Source organism: Leucoraja erinacea, chromosome 24 (genome assembly GCF_028641065.1).
Source record: "Leucoraja erinacea ecotype New England chromosome 24, Leri_hhj_1, whole genome shotgun sequence".
NCBI classification, from domain to species: domain Eukaryota; kingdom Metazoa; phylum Chordata; class Chondrichthyes; order Rajiformes; family Rajidae; genus Leucoraja; species Leucoraja erinaceus.
Window position 1 is genome coordinate 24,694,692 of NC_073400.1, and position 26,177 is coordinate 24,720,868.

General features: G+C 47.5%; 1 protein-coding gene across 1 annotated transcript in view; it reads left to right on the forward strand.

Moving 5' to 3' along the window:
• Nucleotides 1-25,727, forward strand: part of LOC129708824 (peptidyl-prolyl cis-trans isomerase FKBP5-like) — a 52,194-nt gene extending 26,467 nt beyond the window's left edge. The window contains exons 4-10 of the mRNA XM_055654831.1: nt 1,857-1,977; nt 13,678-13,834; nt 17,082-17,172; nt 18,405-18,488; nt 19,936-20,121; nt 20,866-21,105; nt 23,681-25,727. Coding sequence (XP_055510806.1) covers nt 1,857-1,977; nt 13,678-13,834; nt 17,082-17,172; nt 18,405-18,488; nt 19,936-20,121; nt 20,866-21,105; nt 23,681-23,779 — 978 coding nt within the window. The 3' untranslated portion in view covers nt 23,780-25,727. The remainder of the gene's footprint in view (nt 1-1,856; nt 1,978-13,677; nt 13,835-17,081; nt 17,173-18,404; nt 18,489-19,935; nt 20,122-20,865; nt 21,106-23,680) is intronic.
• Nucleotides 25,728-26,177: the final 450 nt, after the last annotated feature.

Here is a 26,177-nt window from a genome sequence, read left to right on the forward strand (position 1 = left end):
CGGTCCACCTCTCTTTCAAAGTTCCACATCAGTCCCTCGATGGCCCACCAATCTCTCGATGATGTATCTCTTCCACAATCATCCACCTCTCTCTCGATGGTCCACCTCTTCCACGATCATCCACCTCTCTCTCGCCATTCCACCTCGCCCGCGGGTCCCTCCTCGTTCTCGGCGGGTGGGGTGGGGGTCCCGTCGATGCCTGTGGCTCGGGGCCGACTTCGGAGCCCGCGGTGGACGAGTCAAGCCGGGTCTAACGGCGGGTCCTGCATCTTCGGACCTTGGCAGCAGGCGAGTCCCAACCTGGGCCTGCTGGTGGGCTTGGCCGCTGCTTGCCGGGACACTACCGGCGTGCAGCTCGTGTGGTTATGTCCGAGAAATGTTTCAGAACAAGGTGATCAGATTGATAAGTGGCAGGGAAGACAGAGAGAACATTGCACAGGAAAATACACGTTTATAGGGGATTTATTTGTTGTTTTTTAGTCGAATGAAAGGCATGAATTCAGACCAGATGGATAGTTGAAGGAAAAAAGATCACAGGTGCAGAGAATTAGATTAGAAGTCAGAAGCTGTTTCTTTTCCAGACGTTTGTGGAGTAAGGTGCTGGCCGGTTCCAGGATTACTGACTCGGTTGCTGAGAGTGGCAAATGTAACTATCGGTACATGCCACCCTCGTTATAAAAGAAGATGGAGTAACGACAGCCTCTCTGGAGAAAAGGAATAAGTGATGTTCCTTTTTCTCCACAGATGCTGCCTGTCCTGCTGAGTTACTCCAGCTTTTTGGGCCTAACTTCAGTTTAAACCAGCATCTGCAGTTCCTCCTTACACCCGCATTAAAAAGGACTATGGAGGGGTGGGGGATTGCAACCTTCACGTGGTCCGCCCTGTTTTGACAAATGCAATCAACATGGCGTCGACGATCAAATAGAACAAATAGTCCTACAACTTTAGGCAGCACACGCCATACGCAAGAAGAAGTGGGTCTATGGAGGGGGGAAATGGTCATATGGAACTGGAGTAGAATTAGGCCATTTGGCCCATCAAGTCTACTCCGCCATTCAATCTTTCCCTCCTCATCCCATTCTCCTGCCGTCTTCCCATAACCTCTGACACCCGTACTAAACAAGAATCTACCTATCTCTTAAAGGGCCACATCTCTCCCTCGATGGTCCACTTCCTCAAAAAATATCCACTGCCATGGCCTCCACAGCCTTCTGTGGCAGTGAATTCCACAGATTCACCACCCTCTGACTAAATAAGTAAAGGTGTCCGTTAGTGGTGATTGTACGCTATACCCAGTACAACCCAGGGCAAGTTGGGCCGAAAGGCCTGTTTCCACGCTGTGAGACTGTGACTCTATTGGAAAAACAGCCAATAAACATATACTAAACACAATAAACTGGAGAGGACACAAAATACATTATACTTTAACACTAAAAATAATTAAAAAAACATAACATAATGTTACTTTGGTCACTCCGTGAAAGAATGAACAATGAACCTGTGTCCCTGATACCATGAGGGGCCACACGGTGGCGCAGCGGTTGAGTTGCTGCCTTACAGCATGGGTGCCGTCTGTACAGAGTTTGTACGTTCTCCCTGCGACCGCGTGGGTTTTCTCCGGGTGGTCCGGTTTCCTCCCACACTCCAAAGACGTACAGGTTTGTAGGTTATTTGGCTACAGACATTGTAAGTTGTCCTTAGTGTGTAGGATAGTGCCAGTTTATGGGGTGATTGTTGGCCAGCACGGACTCAGTGGGCCGAAGGGCCTATTTCCGCGCTGTATCTCTAAAGTCTAAAGAAGTTGCTGTCAAATCTTGCTTTGTTTCAACTTTAATGGAGATTTCTCTTTATTCCAGATTGAACTAATAGACTTCAAGGGGGAGGATTTAACGGACTGTGAGGATGGGGGGATCATCCGTAGGATTAAAAAGAAAGGCCAAGGGTATTCCACCCCTAATGAAGGAGCTACAGTGGAAGGTAAGGTCTAAACCATCGTGCTGAGTGATAACAATCCAATGGTTCTATGGTGTTTATGGTCACATGTGCGAAGTGCGAACACAGTGAAATATGTTTTCATACAAACAGTTGCTTAGAATATTGCTGCACGCCCGATCCTCGATTAGTAAGTGTACAGAAATAGTCTACTGAGCTGCATGCAGGAGCCGTTTTCATAGTCCACGTTCCAGTTCCAGGCGAGTCCCAGGCTGCAGCCGGGCCTCCAGCCATCTCCTTCCTTTGACACCACCTTCCTCTCCTCGCCCGCCAGCCCGCCTCTGTTCCCTGGGGTTGGTGGGGGGGGAGTGCCTCCAGCAGCTGACCACGAGGACACAGTAGGCCAGATCCCGGTTCCCTTTTTTCGAAGGGCGGTCACGGTGGTGCAACGGTAGATTTGCTGCCTTACAGTGCTTGCAGCGCCAGAGACCCAGGTTCGATCCCGACTACGGGTGCTGTCCATACGGAGTTTCTGCGTTCTCCCCATGACCTGCGTGGGTTTTCTCCGAGATCTTTGGTTTCCTCCCACACTCCAAAGACGTACAGGTTTGTAGGTTAATTGGCTTGGGTTTGTATACTTGGTATAAGTGTAAATAAGTGTTTCTGCACTTTATCGAAACGCTAAACTAAACTTTCTGAATACTTTACTGGGACATATGACAAGTCACAGTGATACTGTTTGTTTTGCACACACAAGGTATGCAAAGAGTCACCACAGGGCGGTGACAAAGGTTACAAAGTTCCATGCCGGGTCCCCCTTTTGTTCTAGCCCCCCTCCTCGGCGTTTCCCCGTCGCTGGGTCCCCTCTCCTCTCCCTACCGGCCTCGCTCTTCATCGCCGGCTCCATCCACAGGGACGGGTCCTCATCTCGGTCGTCTTTGGCTCTGGTCTTCGGGTGATGAGCAGGGGCTGGCATGGCGGCTTCTCCCACACAGCCCGGCGATCCACCGGGTCCAAGGAGCAGGGGACCGGCTCGGCAGCTTTTTCCTGCAGGGCCCCTCCATTCGTCTGTGGGGGACCGGCTCAGCGGGCTCGCCCTGAAGCCACAATCTGCTGGGTTCTGAGTTCACCCATGCAATGGGCACAGCCTCCTGGGAAGATCATCCGCGCGCGATTTTGTAAGGGTTGTGCGTGGCTTTTTGGTTTAGTATAGAGATACAGCACAGAAACAGGTCCTTCCAAGTATACAAACCCAAACTAATTAACTTGGATACCTGTACGTCTTTGGAGTGTGGGAGGAAACCGAAGTTCTCGGAGAAAATCTAGGCAGTGAACGTACAAACTCTGTACAGACAGCACCCAAAGTCGGAACCGAACCCGGGTCTCTGGCACTGCAAGCAATGTAAGGCAGCAACTCTACCGCTGTGCCACCGTGCCGCCCACCTGTGCCAGCGGGTCGGGCAGCATCTCTAGCGAACATTGACAGATGATGTTTCGGGTCAAGAGCCTTCTTCAGACTTGTTTCCACATGTCCTTCCTCTTTCTCCGATACTGAACAGTTTACACACACAAATCAAACACAGAAAAGTGAATAAACACGATGAAAACCAGATACTAATGTAAAAGGGCTCATATTGCATGTAGTTCTATCACAGGAAAGATGTGGAGGCATTGTAGACGGTGCAGAGGCGGTTTACCAGACTGGTGCCTGGACTGGAGGCTTTCAGCTACAGGGAGAAGTTGGATAGACTTGGATTGTTTTCTCGGGAACGTTGGAGATTGGAGGAAGATTTAATAGAAGTATATGGCACTATGAGAGACATAGATAGACAGTCAGAACCTTTTTCCCAGCAATCATCCATTCACTAGTTCTGCCCTACACACTAGGGACAATTTACAATAGCCAATTAACCTACAAACCTGTACGTATTTGGAGTGTGGGAGGAAACCGGAGCACCCGGAGAAAACCCACACGGTCACAGGGAGAATGTACAAACTCAGTACAGACAGCACCCGCAGTCAGGATTGAACTCGGGTCTTTGGCGCCGTAAGGCAGCAACTGCACTGTGTATCTGACCATTCGGACATCCCGAAGGTGCAGCATTTGACTAACCAAGTGATGACCATTCTCTGGGGCCCTTGATCTTGTGTTCCCGTTCCACTCACCCATTTTACTCTTTCCTCTCCTGCTCTCCAGCGCCCCAGTTCCCGCTCTCCCCCGAAGGTTATTTGGTTCATTGGATTATACCGTGGAACATCAAATAAAACTGGGCACAGAGTGTTGGTGTAACTCAGCGGGTCAGGCAGCATCTCTAGAGAACATGCATAGGTGATCTTTCAGGTCAAGACCATTCTTCAGACTCTTGTTTCCACATAGTAAAAAAACACAGTTGGTCTAATAATAGAAATAACATCCAATAGTCTGGAAAATCCACTCGTTCGGTATCACCAAATTCTGCAGCGTGCCAGAATATTGGAGTTTTACTTGTATCAGAAGACTGCTGGGATCTTTTATAATGTACGCAAATGATTTGGATACAGATATATGGGCACAACGGGGCAAAGGTTGAAGGTAGAAGTGCAGATGAATTACATAGTTGTGAAAGCAAACGTATGCTGAGTGCCACAGCGGTAGATGCGGGTTCGACCCCAACAACGGGTGCTGTCTGTACAGGGTTTGCACGTTCTCCCCATTACCTGCGTGGGGTTTTCTCAGAGATCGTCGATTTCCTCCCATACTCCAAACAAAAACGTACATGTTTTTGTAGGTTAATTGTCTTGGTATAAATGTAAGACTGTCCCTAGTGTGTGTAGGATAGAGTTAACGTGCGGTGATCACTGGACGGCGTGGACTCGATGGCCTGAAGGTCCTGTTTCCGCGCTGTATCTCGAAACTAAACTAAACTAAAAGGGTTCAGATGAAAGGCAGCGTGTAATTCAAAATCGCGTAAATCTGATCGCTTAATAAAAGGGAACTGCAGATGCTTGTTTATATAAGATAGATGCAACTCAACGGGTCAGGCAGCAACTCTGAAGAAAGGGACTAGGTGACATTTCGACTTGACTCTGAAGAAGGGTTCCGAACCCGAAATGTCACCCAGCCACTTTCTCAAGAGACGCTGCCTGAACTGCTGAGTTACTCCAGCATTGTGTGTCCCTCCACTTCCGTGTTCTGTTACATGTTCGTTCGAGTAAAAGTCTGGCTGAAACTTTCTGAACACAAGGATAACAACACTCCCCTGTATTAATCACACTTCTGCATCGTAAATCTGTGGCTCCTTGAATGATAGATGGTTTGCTTTTGAATTAACATTAAGCGATTTAAACAATGGAAGTTAAAACAGGACTTCTGTTGTTTCTTTGAAGGATATTATTTTTTTGCCTACTGCACAGCAGTGGGTGATTTAAGTCAGAATGTACAGAATGTTCTGTTTGGGCTCTTTATTCCAGACTCCTTGCCAATCTTCCTCAGTACAGTATGTTCTGGCCAGCATACGTACCTCCAGGCAAAACTTAAACAAACTTGCTGAGATGGGGGATAAGAAAACACGTAAAAATAAAAAGCTGTGTTCTAATTTCTTCTTTACTAAATATGGCTCTGTAGATTTTTTTCACAGTTTAGGTGAGATACATTCAATGTACTCATTTCTCTATTCTTTCATCTTCAAGCTTTCAACAAATGTTTAGTTTAGATGTAGAGCAAGAGAACAGGCCCTTCAGCCCATCAAGTCCATGTTGACCCATGATCACCTGCACACTAGTTCTATCCTACACACTAGGAACAATTTACAGAAGTCAATTAACCTACAAACCTGCACGTCTTAGAATAAAGGGGAGGCCATTTAAGACTGAGGTGAGAATTTGTGAATTTGTGGAATTCCCTGCCACAGAGGGCAGTGGAGGCCAAATCACTGGATGGATTTAAGAGAGAGTTAGATAGAGATCTAGGGGCTAGTGGAATCAAGGGATATGGGGAGAAGGCAGGCACGGGTTATTGATTGGGGACGATCAGCCATGATCGCAATGAATGGCGGTGCTGGCTCGAGGGGCTGAATGGCCTCCTCCTGCACCTATTTTCTATGTTTCTAAGTGGAAGGAAACAGGAGCACCTGGGGAAAACCCAGGTGGTCACTGGGAGAATGTACAAACTCCGTACAGACAATACCCGTAGTCAGGATCAAACCCGGGTCTCTGGGTCTATAAGGCAGCAACTCTATCACTGCGCCACCATGCCATTAGAGCACCTGTTCATAGACACAAAATGCTGGAGTAACTCAGCGGGTCAGTTAGTATCTCTGGAGAAAAGGAATAGGTGACATTTCGGGTCGAGACCCTTCTTTAGACTCTTCTTCAGATTACCTGTTCAGCTAGTTCCGTGTTATCCCACACTCTCATCCACTCAAGAGTTAAGGGAGTCGAATATCGTAAATCATAACAATGAAATGTTCACTTGCTGCAGCAGCACAACAGGTTTGTAAGCACAGTGCTGAATAAATAATATAATAAGCAAACTGGAAAAAAATAACTCAACATAATACAAAAACAAGACAAAGCTCAAAGACATTAGTTCTCCCCAGGCAGTTCATTGTTCGGAGTTTAGTTCGAGTTCCTAGTGTTCAATTGCCTTATGGTTGTTGGGAAGAAGCTGTTCCTGCCAACACGCTGAGGGCATTTTGTACAGAGGCCCGGTGGCACAGCAGTAGAGTCACTGCCTTACAGCGTCAGAGACATGGTTTGATCCTGACTACGGGTGCCGCCCTGTATGGAGTTTGTGCGTTCTCCCTGTGACCGAGTGGGATTTCTCCAGGTGCTCTGTCACTCCAAAGACCTACAGGTTTGTAGGTCAATTGGCTTCGGTAAATTGGCCTTCTAGGGTGTAGGATAGTGTTAATGTAGAGGGTGAACGCTGGATGGCCCGGACTCGGTGGTTGTGTATGTGCTTGTTTCCGCGCTGTATCTCTAAAGCCTATCGTAAATTAACCTACAAACCTGCACATCCTTGGGATGGGAAGAAATTGGAGCGCCCTGAGAAAACCCACATGGTCACAGGGAGAATGTACAAATTCCATACAGACAGCACCTATACTCAGGATCAAACTCGGGGCTCTGGCGCTGTAAGACAGCAACTACCACTGCACCACTGTGCTGCCTAGCATCAGTCCTTATCTAAACTAGTCCAATTCACTTGAATTTGGTCCACAGCATTCTTTGCCTTGGCAATTAAAGTGCTGGACTTGGCATATTTTCATCGGGGTTCCCAAATGCTCACAAATAATAGAGGCCATCTGTGTTGTCTATTGTTTTAGTTTAGATTACAATACAACATGGAAACAGGCCCTTCGGCCCACCGAGCCCATACTGACCATCAGTCACCCATTCGCATGAGTTCTATGTTATCTCCCTTTCATATCCACTCCCTACACATGGGGCACTTTACACTTTACCTTCAAAGCCGCACATCTTTGGGAGCTTGGAAGGAAAGCAGAGCACCCAGACGAAACCCACGCGGTCACAAGGATTACATGCAAACTCCGCGCAGACAGCACCCGCGGTCAGAATCGAACCGGGGTCTCTGGCGTCGTGAGGCAGCAGCTCAGCCAGCTGTGCCACCCCTATCTGAAGCCTTGTGTCTGAGGCTCTTTTACTATAACGTGCTTGTGACCCACTTCTTTAGAGAAGGAACTTCCAGTTGCTATTAAAACAGCAGGAAAATTAATTTTAATGCCATATTAAAGTTTAACTAGTGACCTTCAGGAGAACCTGAGGGGCAACTTTTTTTACACAGAGGGTGGTAGGTATATGGAATGAACTGCTAGAGGATTTAATAGGAACCAGAGGGGCAATGTCTTTATACAGAACGTGAAGGGACATGGAACGAGCTGATAGAGGAGGTAATTGAGGCAGGTACTTTCACAATATTTAAAATACATTTGGACAGGTACATGGATAGGATAAGGTTGGAAAGATATGGGCCAAACACAAGCAGGTGGGACTAGAGTAGATGTGCATGTTGGTTGGGATTGGCAAGTTGGGCCGAAGGGCCTGTTTCCATGCTGGATGACTCTTTGACTATTGATTAGTACGGGTGTCAGGGGCTATGGGGAGAAGGCAGGAGAATGGTGTTTGGAGGGAGAGATAGATCAGCCATGATTGAATGGCGGAGTGTACTTAATGGGCGGCATGACCCAATTCAGCCCCCATTGTCAGGATTGAACCCGTGTCGCTGGCGTTGTAAGGCAGCAACTCTACCGTTGCGCCACAGATTCACCACTCGCTGGCTAAAGACATTTGCTCCTCATCCCCATTCCAGAACCATTAGAGGCTGGTCCTTGAAGACTTCCATGGTCCTTCCAGAGAAGCCTCTCTGCCGACATGAGATTTCAATGCCCGCACTTTGGGCAAAGTACAAGCCTGCTCTTTCTGTCCCTCTGGGCTGAAGGAAGTGTGCAGGAGTCTAATCTTGTTGGGTGGCATCACCAACGCAGCCCAACGCAACACTGATCTCAACACCAAGGGAAATGCAGTGGTACAGCTGGAAGATCTGCTGTCTCACTGCTCCAAAAAACCCACCAGAGGCGATGGAATATTAAGAGACCAATATTTTGACAGGTGCTACGACGCCTTGAAACACGTACTAAGCCATTCTGTCGCACGCAAAGCCAATTTTCAACTCCAATGGCACCATTTTCTTTGGAGATGAAGAAATATACCGCAGCCTTATGCCCCTGTCCCACTTAGGAAACCTGAACGGCAACCTCTGGAGACTTTGCGCCCCACCCAAGGTTTCCGTGCTGTTCCCGGAGGTTCCTGGAGGTTTTTGTCAGTCTCCCTACCTGCTTCCACTACCTGCAACCTCCGGCAACCACCTGAAACCTCCGGGAACAGCACGGAAACCTTGGGCGGGGCGCAAAGTCTCCAGAGGTTTCCGTTCAGGTTCCCTAAGTGGGACAGGGGCATTAAGCTTTTCTGAGATATTCAAGGAAATAAATTGTGTGGCAAAATGTTCTTGGGATCGAACCAGAGGGAAGCAATGCTCCGACTATTGCTCAGATGTTTCTCGTGATGATCAATAGTTGGAATGGCATCTTTACAAAAAGCATTTGTTGAGTGGAGATGAGTGGTGACACTAGATCGTGTATTTATATGGGCCCACACGATAGAACAAATAGATCCCCTTGGCTGGACACAGAAAGTACACAGAAGCAGGAGAATGCTACTCAGCCCTTCAAGCCTGCTCAATAAGATTTAAATTAGTTTAGTTCCATTCAGTTAAGTTCCATTTAGTTTAGTTTAGCTTAGAGATACAGTGTGGAAATACAGTGTGGAAATAGTCCGCTATGACCAGCGATCACCCCCTACACACACACCGGGGACAATTTACAATCTTTACCGAAGCTAATGAACCTACAAATCTATCCATCTTTGGAGTGTGGGAGGAAACCGGAACACCTGGAGAAAACCCACGTGGTCACGGGGAGAACGTACAAACTGCATACAGACAGCACCCGCAGTCAGAATTTGAACCTGGGTCTGTGATCATGTAACAGAGAGTGGTGAATCTCTGGAACTCTCTGCCACAGAAGGTAGTTGAGGCCAGTTCATTGGCTATATTTAAGAGGGAGTTAGATGTGGCCCTTGTGGCTAAAGGGATCAGGGGGTATGGAGAGAAGGCAGGTACAGGATACTGAGTTGGATGGTCAGCCATGATCATTTTGAATGGCGGTGCAGGTTCGAAGGGCCGAATGGCCTACTCTTGCACCTATTTTCTATGTAAGGCAGCAGCTTTACCAGCTGCAGCACCGTGGCACTAGACACTTGGTATTTGGGCACAACCCCTACAAGTTTCATCAAAGCAGACCGCATGCTCTTTAGAAAGGCATGTTTCTTCTTGAATGGCCACACCCTCAACATTGCCCATAGCCACTTTCCATTCTGCATGTGCAGGCATCCTTCTACATTAACATAGCATTAACAAACATTACAGAGCAGCTGGAAGGGAAATTGCCCAACGCAGTAAGGAATTGATCCGTGTTATTGATCACAAGTGAAATTTATTGTGTGGCACACATCAACTGTGCACGAGACAAGAGCATTTCCTCGCCAATGTGTTCCATTGTGTTTCACTTTAGTTTGCGTTAGTTTTAGAGATACTGCACGGGAAGAGGCCCTTCGGTCCACTGAGTCCACACTGACCATTGATCACCCGTTCACACTGGCTCCATGTTATCCTAATCTCTCAGCCACTCCCTGCACACTGGGGGCAATTTGCAGAGGCCAATGAGCTGACAAAGCCGCTCATCTTTGGGGGCGTGGAATGAAACAGAAGCACCCAGAGGAAACCCACGCAGCCACAGGGGGAACGTGCAAACTCCACACAGACAGCACCCCGTGTTGGGATGGAAGATGACTGGTGCTGTGAGGCAACAGCCTTATCTGCGGCATCTCTGAGCCACCTCTTGTAGTTGCTGGGCCCTATCTCCACAATTTGGATGCTGCTATTTCCACATGATAATAGCGACACCTCGTTAGAAGGAATCATAGATCGTAGGTGATAGGAGCAGAATTAGGCCATTCGGCCCATCAAGTCTACTCTGCCATTCAATCATGGCTGATCCATCTCACCCTCCCAACCCCATTCTCATGCCTTCTCCCCATAGCCTCTGACACCCGTACCAATCAAGAATCTATCTACCTCTGCCTTAAAAATATTCACTGCCTTGGCCTCCATAGCCTTCTGTGGCAGAGAATTCCACAGATTCACCACCCTCTGACTAAAGAAATTCCTCCTCATCTCCTTCCTAAAAGAACGTCCTTTAATTCTGAGGGTATGACCTCTAGTCCAAGACTCTCCCACTAGTGGAAACATCCTCTCTACATCCACTCTATCCTGACCATTGCACTTGTAAGGCGGTAAAGGGTGCTATTAAAATTCTTTCATTCTGCTGCTGTGAGTTAACAGTGGATGTCAACTCCATTTCCAAAGATCTCACATTCCTCCAGTCTGAGATTCCATTCCTCAATGAGATTTCCTCGGTCCATCTTGATTGTAGATGGTAATTAAATGTCAACTTCAAGGCAAAGTGCAGGGAGGCACAGTATACATTTGGACCTGCTTCAGCTCACTTTGGCCTACTTTAGCCTTGTCGTAGGTCCTACCAGCTTGTGAAGGTACACAAAAATGCTGGGGAAACTCAGCGGGTGCAGCAGCATCTATGGAGCAAAGGAAATAGGCAACGTTTCGGGACGAAACGTTGCCTATTTCCTTCGCTCCATAGATGCTGCTGCACCCGCTGAGTTTCCCCAGCATTTTTGTGTACCTTCGATTTACCAGCATCTGCAGTTCCTTCTTAAACACTACCAGCTTGCGGGCCAGACTTGCAGCCACCGTCTGTGCTCAGAATGGTTGGGCACTGAAGATATGCCAAGGTTAACGTTTTTTACTGCAAAGTGTGAACAGCAGGGAAGTTACAAGAATGATCCCAGCAATAGGGCAGCACGTTGGAGCAGCGACAGAGTTGCCGCCTTACAGCACCGGAGGCCCGGGTTCAATCCTGCCTATGGGTGCTGTCTGTACGGAGTTTGCACGCTCTCCCAGTGACCTTGTGGGTTTTCTCCGGGTGTTCCGGTTTCCTCCCACGTGCAAGTTTGTAGGTTAATTGTCGCCGGTAACACTGTAAATTGTCCCTCGTGTGTGTGTGGGCTAATGCTGGTGTACGGGGTGATCGCTGGTCGGTGCCGACTTGATGGGCCGAAGGGCCTGTTTCCGTATCCTTGTATCTGTATCTTTAAAGATAAGGAATTGATCCGTGTTATTGATCACAAGTGAAATTTATTGTGTGGCACACATCAACTGTGCATGAGACAAGAGCATTTCCTCGCCTCTGTATCTTTAAAGTCTAATGTCTACAGATAAATAAACGCGAAATTCAAGGGAAAGTGCAGGGAGACACGGTATTTATTTGGACCTGTTTCAGCTCACATTTGGCCTCGTCGAGGTCTTAGTCGCCTGTAAGCCAGACTTGTAGTCTCCGCCTGTGCGCAGGATGGGCGGGTGCTAAAGATATTCCAAGATTAAAGATTGTTATTGCAAAGTGCTAACAGAAGAGAAATTGCAACAGCAATCACAGCATGTTGCAAAATATCATGGCTCAGGGGATCACACACATGAAGTGGAAGAGAATTTCATTTTATATATGCCTGTGAATGTGACATTGGGAGCATCCAAGTGTGTGTGTTGACGTTTGAGCATCCCTGGGCCACGATCACCAGACTGATTCCTGGGATGTCAGGACTGACTTATGAAGAAAGACTGGATAGACGTGGTTTATACTCTCTAGAATTTAGGAGATTGAGAGGGGATCTTATAGAAACTTACAAAATTCTTAAGGGGTTGGACAGGCTAGATGCAGGAAGATTGTTCCCGATGTTGGGGAAGTCCAGGACAAGGGGGTCACAGCTTAAGGATAAGGGGGAAATCCTTTAAAACCGAGATGAGGAGAACTTTTTTCACACAGAGAGTGGTGAATCTCTGGAACTCTCTGCCACAGAGGGTAGTTGAGGCCAGTTCATTGGCTATATTTAAGAGGGAGTTAGATGTGGCCCTTGTGGCCAAGGGGATCAGAGGGTATGGAGAGAAGGCAGGTACGGGATACTGAGTTGGATGATCAGCCATGATCATATTGAATGGCGGTGCAGGCTCGAAGGGCCGAATGGCCTACTCCTGCACCTAATTTCTATGTTTCTATGTTTCTATCACTGTCCAGAAGGGGCTTTGGATATGGTATTGATAACCTCAAATACACAGTATCCCCCTGTACGCAGCAGAGAAGAGCGCGTCCCTTTCCAAATAATCCATCATAGGCCGGGGATCCACAAACATGTCTTCATCAATGGGCTGGTGTTGGATGCAGTCACTGACTTCAAGTTCCTGGGCTTTTTTTCTTTTTTCTCATCTCTCTATTTATTTATTTATTTATTTATCTGTTTATTTATTTATTTATTTATTTATTTATTATTAGAAGCAATTGTACAAAGATAAAACATTCGGCATCTAAAATGATACAATTATTGTACAGCTTCATTTTTTAACATTTTCAACCTAAACTATAAAAATGCAAAAAAAAAAAGAAAAGAAAAAGAAAACACGAAAGGAAAAAATAAAAAATGAAATGATAGATCTAAAAAAGAACAAAAGAAAGACCCCCGAAACTACCAAAGTAGTGTGGCAGAAAGATATAGAAATAAGAAAAAAGAAAAAGAAAGGTGGAGATATACCTTGCCCCTCATCCCCCCGCCCACCTCACCCAACCCAGCGTCGGATTTACATTTAAATTTAAATTTGTGTTGCACCAATGCTATTGTTGTAAGAATTCGGTGAAGGTGGTCCATGTCTTGAGAAATTGATCTGGTTTTTCCGCCAAGACAAGCCTAATGTTTTCTAAATGTAGTGTCTCGGACATGTTTGTGATCCACATCTTCACTGTAGGGACTGTTGTACATATCTTTTAGTTATGAGATACAGCGCAGAAACAGGCCCTTCGGCCCACCGAGTCTGTACCTTGATACATGTGGCAATAAAGTAACCATTGAACCATTGAGTCCTTACCAATCCACAATGTTTCTGTGAATTTAAAATAAATTACCCGACCCTCCGTGTTGTTTGAAATGACAGAGTTTCTTGTGGAGAATGACAAGAAGGAATGTACGGAGAGTTGTTACAGTCAGCTTTCTTTTGTCTACCTGCAGTGTACGTGGAAGGGCGGTGCAATGGCGCCCTGTTCGACCGGCGTGAGGTTCGGATCGTTGTCGGAGAAGGGGAAGATCAAGATATTCCCATCGGTGTCGACAAAGGTTTAGAAAAAATGCAGAAGGGAGAGCATTGCATTCTTCACCTGAAGCCAAAGTAAGTGTGGAAACCGGGGTTACATCATGGTCATGTGTAGAAAGGAAACGCAGACGCCTGTTTATACCGAAGATAGACACAAAAAGCTGGGGTATCTCTGGAGAAAAAAGATGGGCGATGTTTCGGGTCGGGACCCTTCTTCAGACTGCATGCAGATGTGTTCCCTCTACTTTCTACTTTCCTCTCTACATTCTCTAAACCCCTTTACTTTCAGTCTGGTTTAGTTTAGTGACAGCATGATAACAGGCCCTTCAGCCCACTGAGTCTGTACCAAACAAATGATCACTACTTCTGTCCTACACATATAGGGAAGATTTTACAGAACACAATTAACCTACAAACCTTCACATCTTTGGAATTTAGTTTTTCGTTTAGTTTAGAGATACAGAGTGGAAACAGGCCCTTTGGCCCACCGAGCCCGCACCAAACAGCGATCCCCGCACACCAACACTATCCAACACACACCAGGGTCAATTTACAATTATACTGAAGCCAATTAGCCTATGAACCTGTACGTCTTTGGAGTGTGGGAGGAAACAACAGCACCCGGAGAAAGTCCCCGCGGTCACGGGGAGAACGTACAAACTTTGTGTCGACAGCAGCTGTAGTCAGGATCGAACCCAGGAATCTGGCGCTGTAGGGCAGCAACTCTACCGCTGCGCCACCGTGCTGTATCTAAACTCTGCTGATGGTATAACTTTGAGATCTTTAAGCTCCTGTAAAAAAAAAACATTTTGTTTGTTGTTTTTTGATTGTTTTGAATCTATACCTACAACTCCAAACCAAGATATTCAATCTAAAATATGAATGAGCATCACTATTGCTCATCGCCTCCTTTGGGCCACACTCATCGTGACCATCTCCCCCGCCCTCCCCAACCCTCACTGCCTTACAGCCTTCCAACCCCCTTCCATTATCGTGACCAAACATGCAACTGGACCCCAGGAGAAGCTTCCCAATCCAATCCAATCCAACTTTATTTGTTAACCACTTTAAAACAGCCAATGTTGACCCAAAGTGCTGTACAGAAGAATAAACAAGACATCATAAACAGACACCATAACAGCTCACATGAGGCGCAAAAATTACATACGAAATACAACAATAAATTAAAAGACATAAAACATGAGTAAAAATAATAGCCACAGAATAAAAGCAATCAAAAAAAAAAATTAATTAAAAAAAAAAAGCTTCTACCCCTCCTCTTCCCCTCCTCAATCATTCTGCTTCATGCAGTTAAACGGGGTGGAAGATTGCAACCTTCACGTGGTCCGCCCTGTTTCGATTAATGCAATCAACTCGACGTGCACAAACAGAAGACCAAAAAGAATTTGAAGGGTTTCGGCCCGAAACGTTGCCTATTTCCTTCGCTCCATGGATGCTGCTGCACCCGCTGAGTTTCTCCAGTTTTTTTGTGTACCTACCAAATAGAAGAAGTTGTCCAACAACTTTAGGCTGTGCACGCCACACGAAAGAAAAAGTGCAGTTAAACAGCAACATGTTTAACTGTTTTAAAAAATTCTCACGCAGGCATGTGGTTTCATTTTTCTTTCAACACTTCTTGTCAGGTAACTGGGCGCAGAGTGCAAATATTGCCAGCTGCAAGGGATTATTTGTCATACTTGGGACGGTATTTACTTGGGGGGATTGAGGGAGAGAGTACTTGACATTCTGTACACACTGGACCCTGCAAACCTTTCATCTCCAACTCAACTATTTACATGCTCCGATCCTGGCCCTGCAAGAGCGGAAAAGCAGTCTCCACGACATCCAACAATATCATGAAGGATCGGGCCGGAGGAATGTTCTGGCGTGGAACTTGTCACGTCTGATGGGAAGAAGTTGACAAACGTTTCCCTCAACACGTACGCTTGGTCCGCCGAGTCCGAATCGATCTCCCGCTTTTCCAACTATTTCAACTCCCCTTCCCCATTCCCACACTGACCTTTCTTGTCCTGGGCCTCCTCCATTGCCAGAGGGAGGCCACATGCAAATTCTAGGAACAGCACCTCATATTTCGCTTGGGCAGCTTATACCCCAGCGGTGTGAATCAAAGATCCTATAGCGAGCAAGATAGATCACTTGTCGAAAAAGTCATAGTACGGTCATGGGCAGATTCATGGGTAATTTTCGGCCCCATTTCTGTAACCAGCTTCCGTCTCCGCACCAAATATCCCGTAGCGGAGCAAAGATAACTGGTGCAGAGACGGAAGCCGATTACGGAAACATCCACGTAAAAATAAAAACGTTATTTGGCAAAAATCTTCTACTCATTTTCAGAATTATAATTTATTAGCACAAACTGTTCCCCCGCAACGTTGATTACACGGGTCGGGTTACTGCAATGGATGAAAAAAAGGCCCACGTTCCGCTCCGTTGCGTACTACACGTCAGCCCATTGCATTTAGCAGGAGTGGTCTATCTTGCTCCGCTATAGGATCTTTGGTGTGAATGTTGAATTCTCTAATAACTTTAAATAACTTCTACCTACACTCCCCTCCCCTGCCCCCTCCCTCCACCCAAGTTGTTTAGCCGGTTCTAAGGTTCTCTTCATTGTTTCCCTCCTGAGATCACACCTTCCCTAGTCCAACAAAGGGCCTCCCAGGACACCACGCTGCCTGTGGTCATTTGTGACGGGCCTTGATTAGTCCTCATATTTTCTCACCTCCAGCTCATCAATTCCCCCTACCTCCCCTCCCCTCCCCCTCCCCTCCCCCCTCCTCCCAATTCCCCACTTTCAGTTGTCTGAAGAATGGTCCCATCCCGAAACGTCGCCCATCCTTTATCTCCAGAGATGCTGCCTGACCCACTGAGTTTTACTTTAGAAATACAGTGCAGACCAGGCTCTTTGACCCACCGAGAATGCGCTGGCCTGTGATCACTTCGTACACTAACACTTTCCTACACAGTAGGGACAATTTACAATCTTTACCGAAGCCAATCAAACTTCAAATCAGTACGTCTTTGGAGTGTGGGACAAAACCGGAGTGCCCGGGGAAAATCCACGCGGTCACAGGGAGAGTGTACAAACTCTGTACAGACAGCACCCATAGTTAGTATCGAACCTGGGTCTCTCGTGCTGTAAGGCAGCAACTCTACCACTGCGCCACCGTGCCATCCGTAATTCCAGAGAGTTACTCTTGCAGTTTGTGTCCATCTTGGTGTATAAACCAGCATCTGAGATTCTTTGTTTCTAAGCTTCCGGCATTAAAATAGAAATAAAAATGGCTTAAATTGTTTGTTGTAGATATGGGTTTGGAGATCTCGGAAAACCGGGCTTCAACATTCCACCCAATGCGGAGTTGGACTATGAGGTCCTGCTGAAGAACTTCGAGAAGGTGAGAGGATAAGGCAGATAGATCTAAACTAAAGCAAACTATAGCAGGCAGAAACGTGAGTGGTTCATATGGTAGAGATGGTGAATGAGCACTGAGGCTTGGTCCGCCAAGGTCTGCTGGATCTCCTTAATCGCTTAGGAAAGGCCACCTTTACTTAGTCTGACCTGCGTCTGACCCCAGACCCACTTCATGTGGCCGACTCTCAAAAAACCTCCTAAAGTTACCGAGCTAGCAGCAAAGTGTGGTGCCCTTACACTTCAATGGAGACTCGACTGTATCAGTTCACCTTCTGAAGGGTAGTGTGGATGGTTGACAAATATTGGCCTTATGGACACCTAGAGTCCAACATAGCATGGGTATAGGTATCACCATAATCCTGGACTGCTGCACACTAAAGATAGACACAAAGTACTGAAGTGACTCAGCGGGTCAGGCAGCATCTTTGGAGAGAAGGAATAGATGACGTTTCAGTTTGGGACCTTTCTTTCAGACCCAGTCACCCATCCTTTCTCTCTGGAGATGCTGTCTGACCTGCTGAGTTACTCCAGCATTTTATGTCCATCTTTGGTATGAACCAGCACCTGCAGTTTGTTTTTATTACTGCGTTACACTAGGTTGGCAAGGGGATTCTGTTGTGCAACTTTTGATTTGCACGGATCTGATGGTCTCTCTAGAATAACAGGACACCGACTGGAAGCTGAACCCTGTCACAGACCCTGACCTCTGGCTAATGTCAACTATCGCGTGGTCTGCGATGCTTCTGCCAATGATGGAGGTGGGGGAAATAGGCCGATGATAGAATTGTAGCCGACTTGCTTCTTGCGAGTTAACCTGGTTTAGTTTAGTTTAGAGATACAGCGCCGATACAGGCCCTTCGGCCCGCCGAGTCTGCGCCGACCATCAATCCCCGCACGCTAACTCTATCCTACGCACACTAGGGTCAACTTTACATTTTATACCAGGCCAATTAACCTACAAATTTGCATGTCTTTGGTGTGGGAGGGGGGGAACCGGAGATCTTGGAGAAAACCCACACAGGTCATGGGTAGAAATGTACAAACTCAGTACAGACAAGCACCTGTAGTCAGGATCGAACCTGAGTCTCTGGCGCTGTAAGGTAGCAGCTCTACCGCTGTGCCTCCCTGCTGGAGACTGGGAGCGGGCACACACACGCGTGCGCATGTGTTTGTTTTAAACATGTGCAGACTGGACTGCTCCTTTTTACCACACAGGCAAAAGAATCCTGGGAAATGGATACCCGTGAGAAGCTGGAGCAAGCTGCTATCGTCAAGGAGAAGGGAACGTCCTACTTTAAGGTATTTCTGCTCTGACGTCCACCTCTAGGGAAATACCATCCATCCATTAGTAATACGCTGACTTCAAAGAACATATAACAGTACAGCATAGGGACAATGCCACATGGCCCACATTGTCCATAACAAACTCAATGCCAAGTTCAACTAATCTCTTCTGCCTGCATGTGATCCATAGCCCTCCATTCCTTGCATGTCCTGCATCTTAATATTAGTTTAGTTTAGTCTAGTTGACAGATACAGCGCGGAGACAGACTCTTCGGCCCACCGTGTCTGTGCCGGCCAGCCATCCCCGCAAACTTACACTATCCTACACACACTAGTGGCAAGTTACATTTCAATCAAGCCAATTAACCTACAAACCTGTACATCTTTGGGGATGCCACGATCATATGTGCCTCCACCACCACCCCTGTGACTGTGTTGCAAGCACGCGCTACACCCTCTGTAAGGGTCTTGCCCAGCACATCTCCTTTAAACTTTGCCCCCTCTCACCTTGAAGCTACACGCTCTAGCCTTTGACATTTCCACCCAGGGGAGAAAAGGTTCTGACTGTCCACCCATTCTTTCCTCTCATAATCTTATATACATCTTCGGCAAGGCCACCAACATATTCAAGGATGAGTCTCCCCTCTCCCATCAGGCAAGCGGTACAGAAGTGTGAATTCGCACACCTCCAAATTCAGGGATAGATTCTTCCAAGCTGTTCTCAGTCAACTGAACCACCCTATCATCAATTGGAGAGCGGTCCTGATCCACCACCCACCTCTTTGGAGATCCTTGAAATATCTTTAATTGGACTTTGCTGGACTTTATGATGTTACTAAACATGACTCCCTTCATCCTGTATCTGTACACAATGGGCGGCTTGATTGTACTCACGACCATACAGGCGACACCCTGGCGACATGTAGCGGGTGTCGCGTGATGTCACCCACGACATGCCGCCAGTGACACCCAGTGACACGGTGACACATGTCTCCAGGGTGTCGTGAGTAGTCTCCTAGTCTTTCTGGTCGCCGTTGAATTTTCAACATGTTGAAAACTTTTGCCGACCTATGACGGGTGCCGGCAGTCGCAGAAAATGTTGTGTAAGTGGGACAGGGCCTTAAGGCAGCAGCCCTACCACTGAACCACGGTGCCGCCTTGGATCATAAGACATAGGAGCAGGATTAGGCCATTTAGCCCATCGAGTCTGCTCTGAGGATGGGTCACGGGAAGTCATTAAAAAGAGGAAGGGCTTGTGAGGTGTCTTGGACATAGGTCGGGAGGGATTGGACAGAGTCAAGGTACGTGGAAATGATATCAGTGGGGCAGGAGCAGGCAGAAACAATGGATCTGCCAGGGAGGGCCTCGATCAGCCATGGTGGACTTGATGGGACGAATGGCCTAATTATACCTGGTTCTAAATGTGTCCTTACCCCTGGATTTTCTTTTCTCTCACAATCAGCATGGCAAATATAAACAGGCTCAGATCCAGTACAGGAAGATCGTGGTGTGGTTGCACCAGGAACACTGCCGGAGGGAAGAGGACAGTCAGAGTGCCAAGGCCCTGGTTCTGGCGGCACATTTAAACGTGGCAATGTGCTACCTCAAACTGAACGAGTATCCAAAGGCTGTGGAGAGCTGTGACAAGGTGAGCACCTTTGGAAGGGGGGGGGGGGGGCTTCTGTAATGGACTTGTTGCTTCAAATAAACTCTTAGTGAGGTGGTTCAATGGTTCCTTTATTATCTCCTGTAATAAGGTACAGTGAGATTCTTTTTTTGCATCCAGATCAGTGAGATGATTGCCATACATAAGCCATCCAGTAGCTCTACCTCTGCCCCACCATGATGATTGATTAATGATTTATTGATTCTTGGTTCTTGGTTTCTTGGTCCTCCAAAATATTCCAAATGGAATTTAAACTGGAGTTGGTGAAGGGAGGGCTTGAAAGATATATTGAAAGATATACTTGGAAACAGGCCCTTCGGCCCACTGATTCCATGACGTCCGTTTGCACTTGTTCGATGTTAAACCATTTTCCAATCCACTCCCTAAAAACGAAGAGGTGGTACATTTTACCGAGTCCAATTAACCTATAAACCCAAGAGGTCGGCTATGGGAAAGGATTTGCTGGCTAAGGCTGGGCTGGAGTTCCAGGGCCGCAGGGGGTCCCGCCGATCGGCAGCAGAAGTCCCGATGAGGGCGAGATCGACAGCCTCACCCGGCATAGGCGTCTCATTCGCGGGGGGACTTCCGGGAGGGATTTCAAGTGCGCTCTGGTGACATTTTGTCTGGATTGAAGGAGGTGCCGGAAAATCGGTGGGGGATTTTTTTCACATTTGCACATTTTTCAGCGGGGTTTAAAACTCAACTTTCTTTTCCATTCATGTCCAGGCGTTGGAGATGGACCGAGTGAATGAGAAGGCGCTGTACAGACGCGGCGAGGCCAGGCTCTGCGTTAACGAGTTTGATCTGGCAAAGGCTGACTTCCAGAGGGTGCTGCAGGTCAACCCCGAAAACAAGGCTGCAAAGACTCAGCTCATCGTGTGCCAGAGGAGAATGAAGGAACATCATGAGAAGAACAAGAAGATTTATGCTAATATGTTCCAAAAGTTTGCAGACAGAGACTTAAAGGTGTGTGAAATGGGGGACAGGAGAAATGGCCAAAGGAAAACAGAGACACGGAGTTGTACACGACCTTCGTGACATCTCAAAGCACTTTACAGATCATTAACAACTTATCAGGTGCAGTTATTCTTCTAATTTCAGATTAATGCAGTGATTAGTTGAGTTTAGTTTGGAACATAGACTCATGGAGTCATGCTGTGTGGAAACAGGCCCTTCGGCCCAACTTGCCCACACTGGCCAACATGTCTCATCTACACAAGTCTCTCCTGCCTCTATTTGGCCCATATCCCCCCCCCAAACCTGTCCTATCCATGTACCTGTCTAAATGTTTCTTAAGCGCTGCCTCAACTACTTCCTCCGGCAGCTCTCAAGTTCACAGGTTATAGGAGTAGAATTAAGCCATTCGGCCCATCGAGTCTACTCCGCCGTTCAATCACGGCTGATCTCTGCCACCCAATCCCATTTTCCTGCCTCCTCCCCATAACTCTTGACACCCGTTCTACTCAAGAACATGTCTATCTCTGCCTTAAAAATATCCACTGACTTGGCTTCCACAGCCCTCTGTGGCAATGTGTTCCACAGACTAACTACCCTCTGACTAAAGAAGTTCCTCCTCACCTTTTTAAAAGAGCGCCCTTTAATTCTGAGACTATGACCTCTGGTCCTAGACTCCCCCACTAGTGGATACATCCTTTCCATATCCACTCTATCTATGCCTTTCACTATTCTGTATGTTTCAATGAGGTCCCCCCTCAACCTTCTAAACCCCAGTGAGTAGAGGCCCAGTGCTGTCAAAGGGCTTGTTTCCACCACTCTGTGTGAAAAAGTCCTCCCTCACCTTAAGTTTAGTTTAGTTTATTATTGTCATATGTACTGAGGTACAGTGAAAAAATTGTTGTTATGTGCTATCCAGTCAGCAAAAAGATTATAGATGATTGCAATCCAGCCATCCACAGAATACAGATACAGGATAAAGGGTGGAACATTTAATGCAAGATAATGTTCTGTAAAGGCCGGTTAAAGATAGTTCGAAGGTTTATACAGTGTGGAAACAAGCTCTTCGGCCATCCGAGTTCATGTCGACCATAATCACTCCTACACTAGCTCCATCCTACACACAATATAACCGGCACACCTGCAGCTCCTTAGAATGTGGGAGAATAATTGGGCCTCCAGAAAAGCCCACGTGGTCACTGGGAGAATATACAAGCTCTGTACAGACAAAGGTTCAAAGGTTCAAAGGTTATTTTATTGGTCACATACACCTAGGTGTAGTGAAATGCTTCTTGCCATGCAGCACATAAATAAATAATACAGACATAACATTAATAAGAGTTTTAAACATAAAAACATCCCCCCACAATGGTTCCCATTATGAGGGAAGGCACAATGTCCAGTCCCCATCCCCAGTCCACCCATAGTCGGGCCTATTGAGGCCTCCACAGTTGCCTCCATGGAGGCCCGATGTTCCAGGCCGTTCTCGCCGGGTGGTGGTGCTCCGGCGTCAGGAGAATCCTCACAGCGGCCTGGGACACCTGGAACGGCCGCTTCTGTACTGGAGGCCGCGGCTTCCGAAGCCGACAAGACCGCGCCGGATGGAGCTCCACAACTGGCGATCTCGCTGAGCGATCCCAGGCTCTCAATGAAAAGTCGGCGCCGCCGCCCGCAGCTGGCCGCTCCACAGACCCGCAGCTGGCCGCTCCACGGACCCGCAGCTGGCCGCTCCAGACCCGCAGCTGGCCGCTCCACAGACCCGCAGCTGGCCGCTCCACAGACCCGCAGCTGGCCGCTCCACAGTCCCGCAGCTGGCCACTCCACAGCACCCGTAGTCAAGTTCGAAGCCGGATCTCTGGCGCTGTCAGGCAGCAACTCTAACCCTCGGCCACTATGACACCCTTGTGCTGATTAACTTGCTCTTGTAGACTCCTTCATTACAAATGTGGCCAAATGTGATGATTATTCTTTCATGAGTCAACCAAGGCTTGGATAATTCCATTAGAGCATAGAGCGTAGAAAGGGTACAGCACAGGAACGGGCCCTTCGGCCCACAATGTTTGTGCTGAACGTGATGCCCAGTGAAACTGATCTCACATGCCTGTACATGATGAACAGAAAGTGCTGGAGAAACTCAGTGGGTGCGGCAGCATCCATGGATCAAAGGAAATAGGCAACGTTTCGGGCCGAAACCCTTCCTCAGACTGATCAGATACCGGTATACCAGAACCAAACACAGTTAGTCAATGTGAAAAAATATGTACAAACCAGAATCAACAAATTTACCCCCTGGGTAGGTGAAATTTACCCCCCTGGGGGTAAATCTACCCTAGGTTGGGAACCCTTGCTCTAGCTGATGGGAGGACGGTTCAGTTGCCTTAGTCACAATAGGTGTGAAGAAACTGCCCCTGGATCTGGAGGTAAGTTTCTTTCAACCTTTGCTCCCTCTTGCCTGATGGCAGAGGGGAGAAGGGGGAGTGACCGGGGTGAGACTCATGCTCGATTATTCTGGCGGCTTGCCCGAGGCATCGTGAAGTGAAGTCCAAATAGCGTCTTCTGACCCACCCTCTCCTTGTTCATTTTGCAGGGACGAAATGGCAAGTCATCCAGGGGGAAAGGGAGCGTTATATTTAAGGAGGAGGAAAAAGATTCACCAGAAGAAAAAAAACCACGAGAGGCAGCATGAAGCGGAAAAGCGTGTGTGCCTGAAGAGTGAACCAGTTGGCGCCCTAGCAGGCCGCAAATCGCACCCCAGCTACACTGCGCTGGGAGGGTCACCATTTCTAAGAGTGCAAGGAGCTATTTACTGCCTGAATGAAAGGAGCAAAAGGACTGTTGTCCTTGGAGAACTCTACAAGTGCAATGTGAGTTGTTAGCCACAGACTTCCCTGAAAGCCACGGTAGATCTTTATAATCTGGAGTGAAAATATTTTTCCGAATTTTGAGCATTCCAAAACCAAGCACAAATAAATGTTATTATCCTCCTCCTCTGGTCTTTGATGTTAGTCCTTGAACGTAGCACTCAGACAGCCAAAAGATTCAGTTCTGATAGAGTCATGGAGCCTTACAGCGTGGAAACAGGCCCCTAGGTCCCACCTGCTCACACCGACCAACATGTCCCATCTACACTAGTCCCACCTGCCCATGTTTGGCCCATGTCCCTCTAAACCTGCCTTATGCATGTACCCATCTAAATGTTGCGATAGTCCCTGTCCCTGCCTCAACTACCTCCTCCGGCAGCTCATTCAATGCACCCACCACCCTTTGCGTGAAGAAGTCACACCTCAGGTTCCTATTAAATCTTTCGCCCCCCCCTCACCTTAAACCTATGCCCTCTGCTTCTCGATTCCCCTTGTTGTTATGGTGCATCGACCCTGCAAAGAGTTCAGTCTCAAGTCAAGTTCCCCAGAGAAAAGGAGTAACCTTCTGATTCAGGTGGGCAGCATATTACTGTTGTCGCTCATTCCATAAGGTTTGAGAGGGGATCTTATAGAAACTTACAAAATTCTTAAGGGGTTGGACAGGCTAGATGCAGGAAGATTGTTCCCGATGTTAGGGAAGTCCAGGACAAGGGGTCACAGCTTAAGGATAAGGGGGAACTCCTTTAAAACCGAGATGAGAAGAACTTTTTGCACACAGAGAGTGGTGAATCTCTGGAACTCTCTGCCACAGAGGGTAGTTGAGGCCAGTTCATTGGCTATATTTAAGAGGGAGTTAGATGTGGCCCTTGTGGCTAAGGGAATCAGGGGGTATGGAGAGAAGGCAGGTACGGGATACTGAGTTGGATGATCAGCCATGATCATATTGAATGGCGGTGCAGGCTCGAAGGGCCGAATGGCCTACTCCTGCACCTAATTTCTATGTTTCTATGTTTCTCAAAAACTCTTCTTTATAAACTGGCTAATTGCTTCATCACTGCCCCCCTCCTTCCAACAGTTTTGTCTGAAGCACCCCCCCCCCCCTGAATGGACCCAGTACCACAGTGTTTAGTAGTGTGAAGGATATTAGTGTTATACAGCGTGGAAACAGGCCCTTCGGCCCAACTTGCCCATGCCGACCAACATGTCCCATCTGCACTGGTCCCGCCTGCCTCTGTTTGGCCCATATCCTTATTGAACCTTTCCTATCCACGTACCTATCCAAATGTCTTAAATATTGTGATCGTACCTGCCTCAACCACCACCTCTGGCAGCTCGTTCCATATACCCACCACCCTTTGTGTGAAAAAGTTGTCCCTCTGGTTCCTATTAAATCTTTCTCCTCTCATCTTAAACCTACATCCTCTGGTTGTTGGTTCCCCTACCCTGGGGCAAATACTCCCTGCACCTCCCCTCTCGATTCCCCTCAGGTCACCCCTCATCCTGCTGCACTCCAAGGAATAAAGTCCGAGCCTGCTCGACCTCTCCCTATAGCCTCAGGTCCTCGAGTCCTGCCAACATCCTCGTAAACTGCAATGGTTGTCCTTACAGCGCCCATGCAGTGGTTTCAGTGTGTCCAACTGTATTTGTATCAAGCAGGGTCAGTGGGAATCCAAGAAGCAATGTTTGGTACAATGTCTGAGGACCTATTGCTTTTAAGTCTTTGCTTGAGTATTGTTTTAGGATTCTTAATAAAAAGCTTGTTTCATACTGAAAGCTGTCCAAAGCAGTATCGGAAAATTCTTCCATCAGCTTATGTTCCTGCAAGGTTCCGCTGCATATGCATTGTTTGCTTCTTATTGTGATCGCAGAGGAGACTCTGGGAATAATCATGTGTTCTAGTTAATCGCCAATGAAAATGTAACCAAATTATCCAATATTGCGTTACTAGGCCTTTAGATGGGCACACGCAGGGAATAGAGGGATATGGATCATATTCTTTAGACGTTACACTTTGGAGATACAGCGTGGAGACAGGCCCTTCAGCCCACCGGGCCCGTGCTGTACACTGGCACGATCCTACAAACGCTAGGGACAATTTACAATCCACAGAAGCCAAATAACCTACAAACATGTACATATGTCTTTGGAATGTGGGAGGAAATCGGAGCAACTGGAGAAAACCCATGCGGTCACGGGGAGAACGTATAAACTCCTTACAGGAAG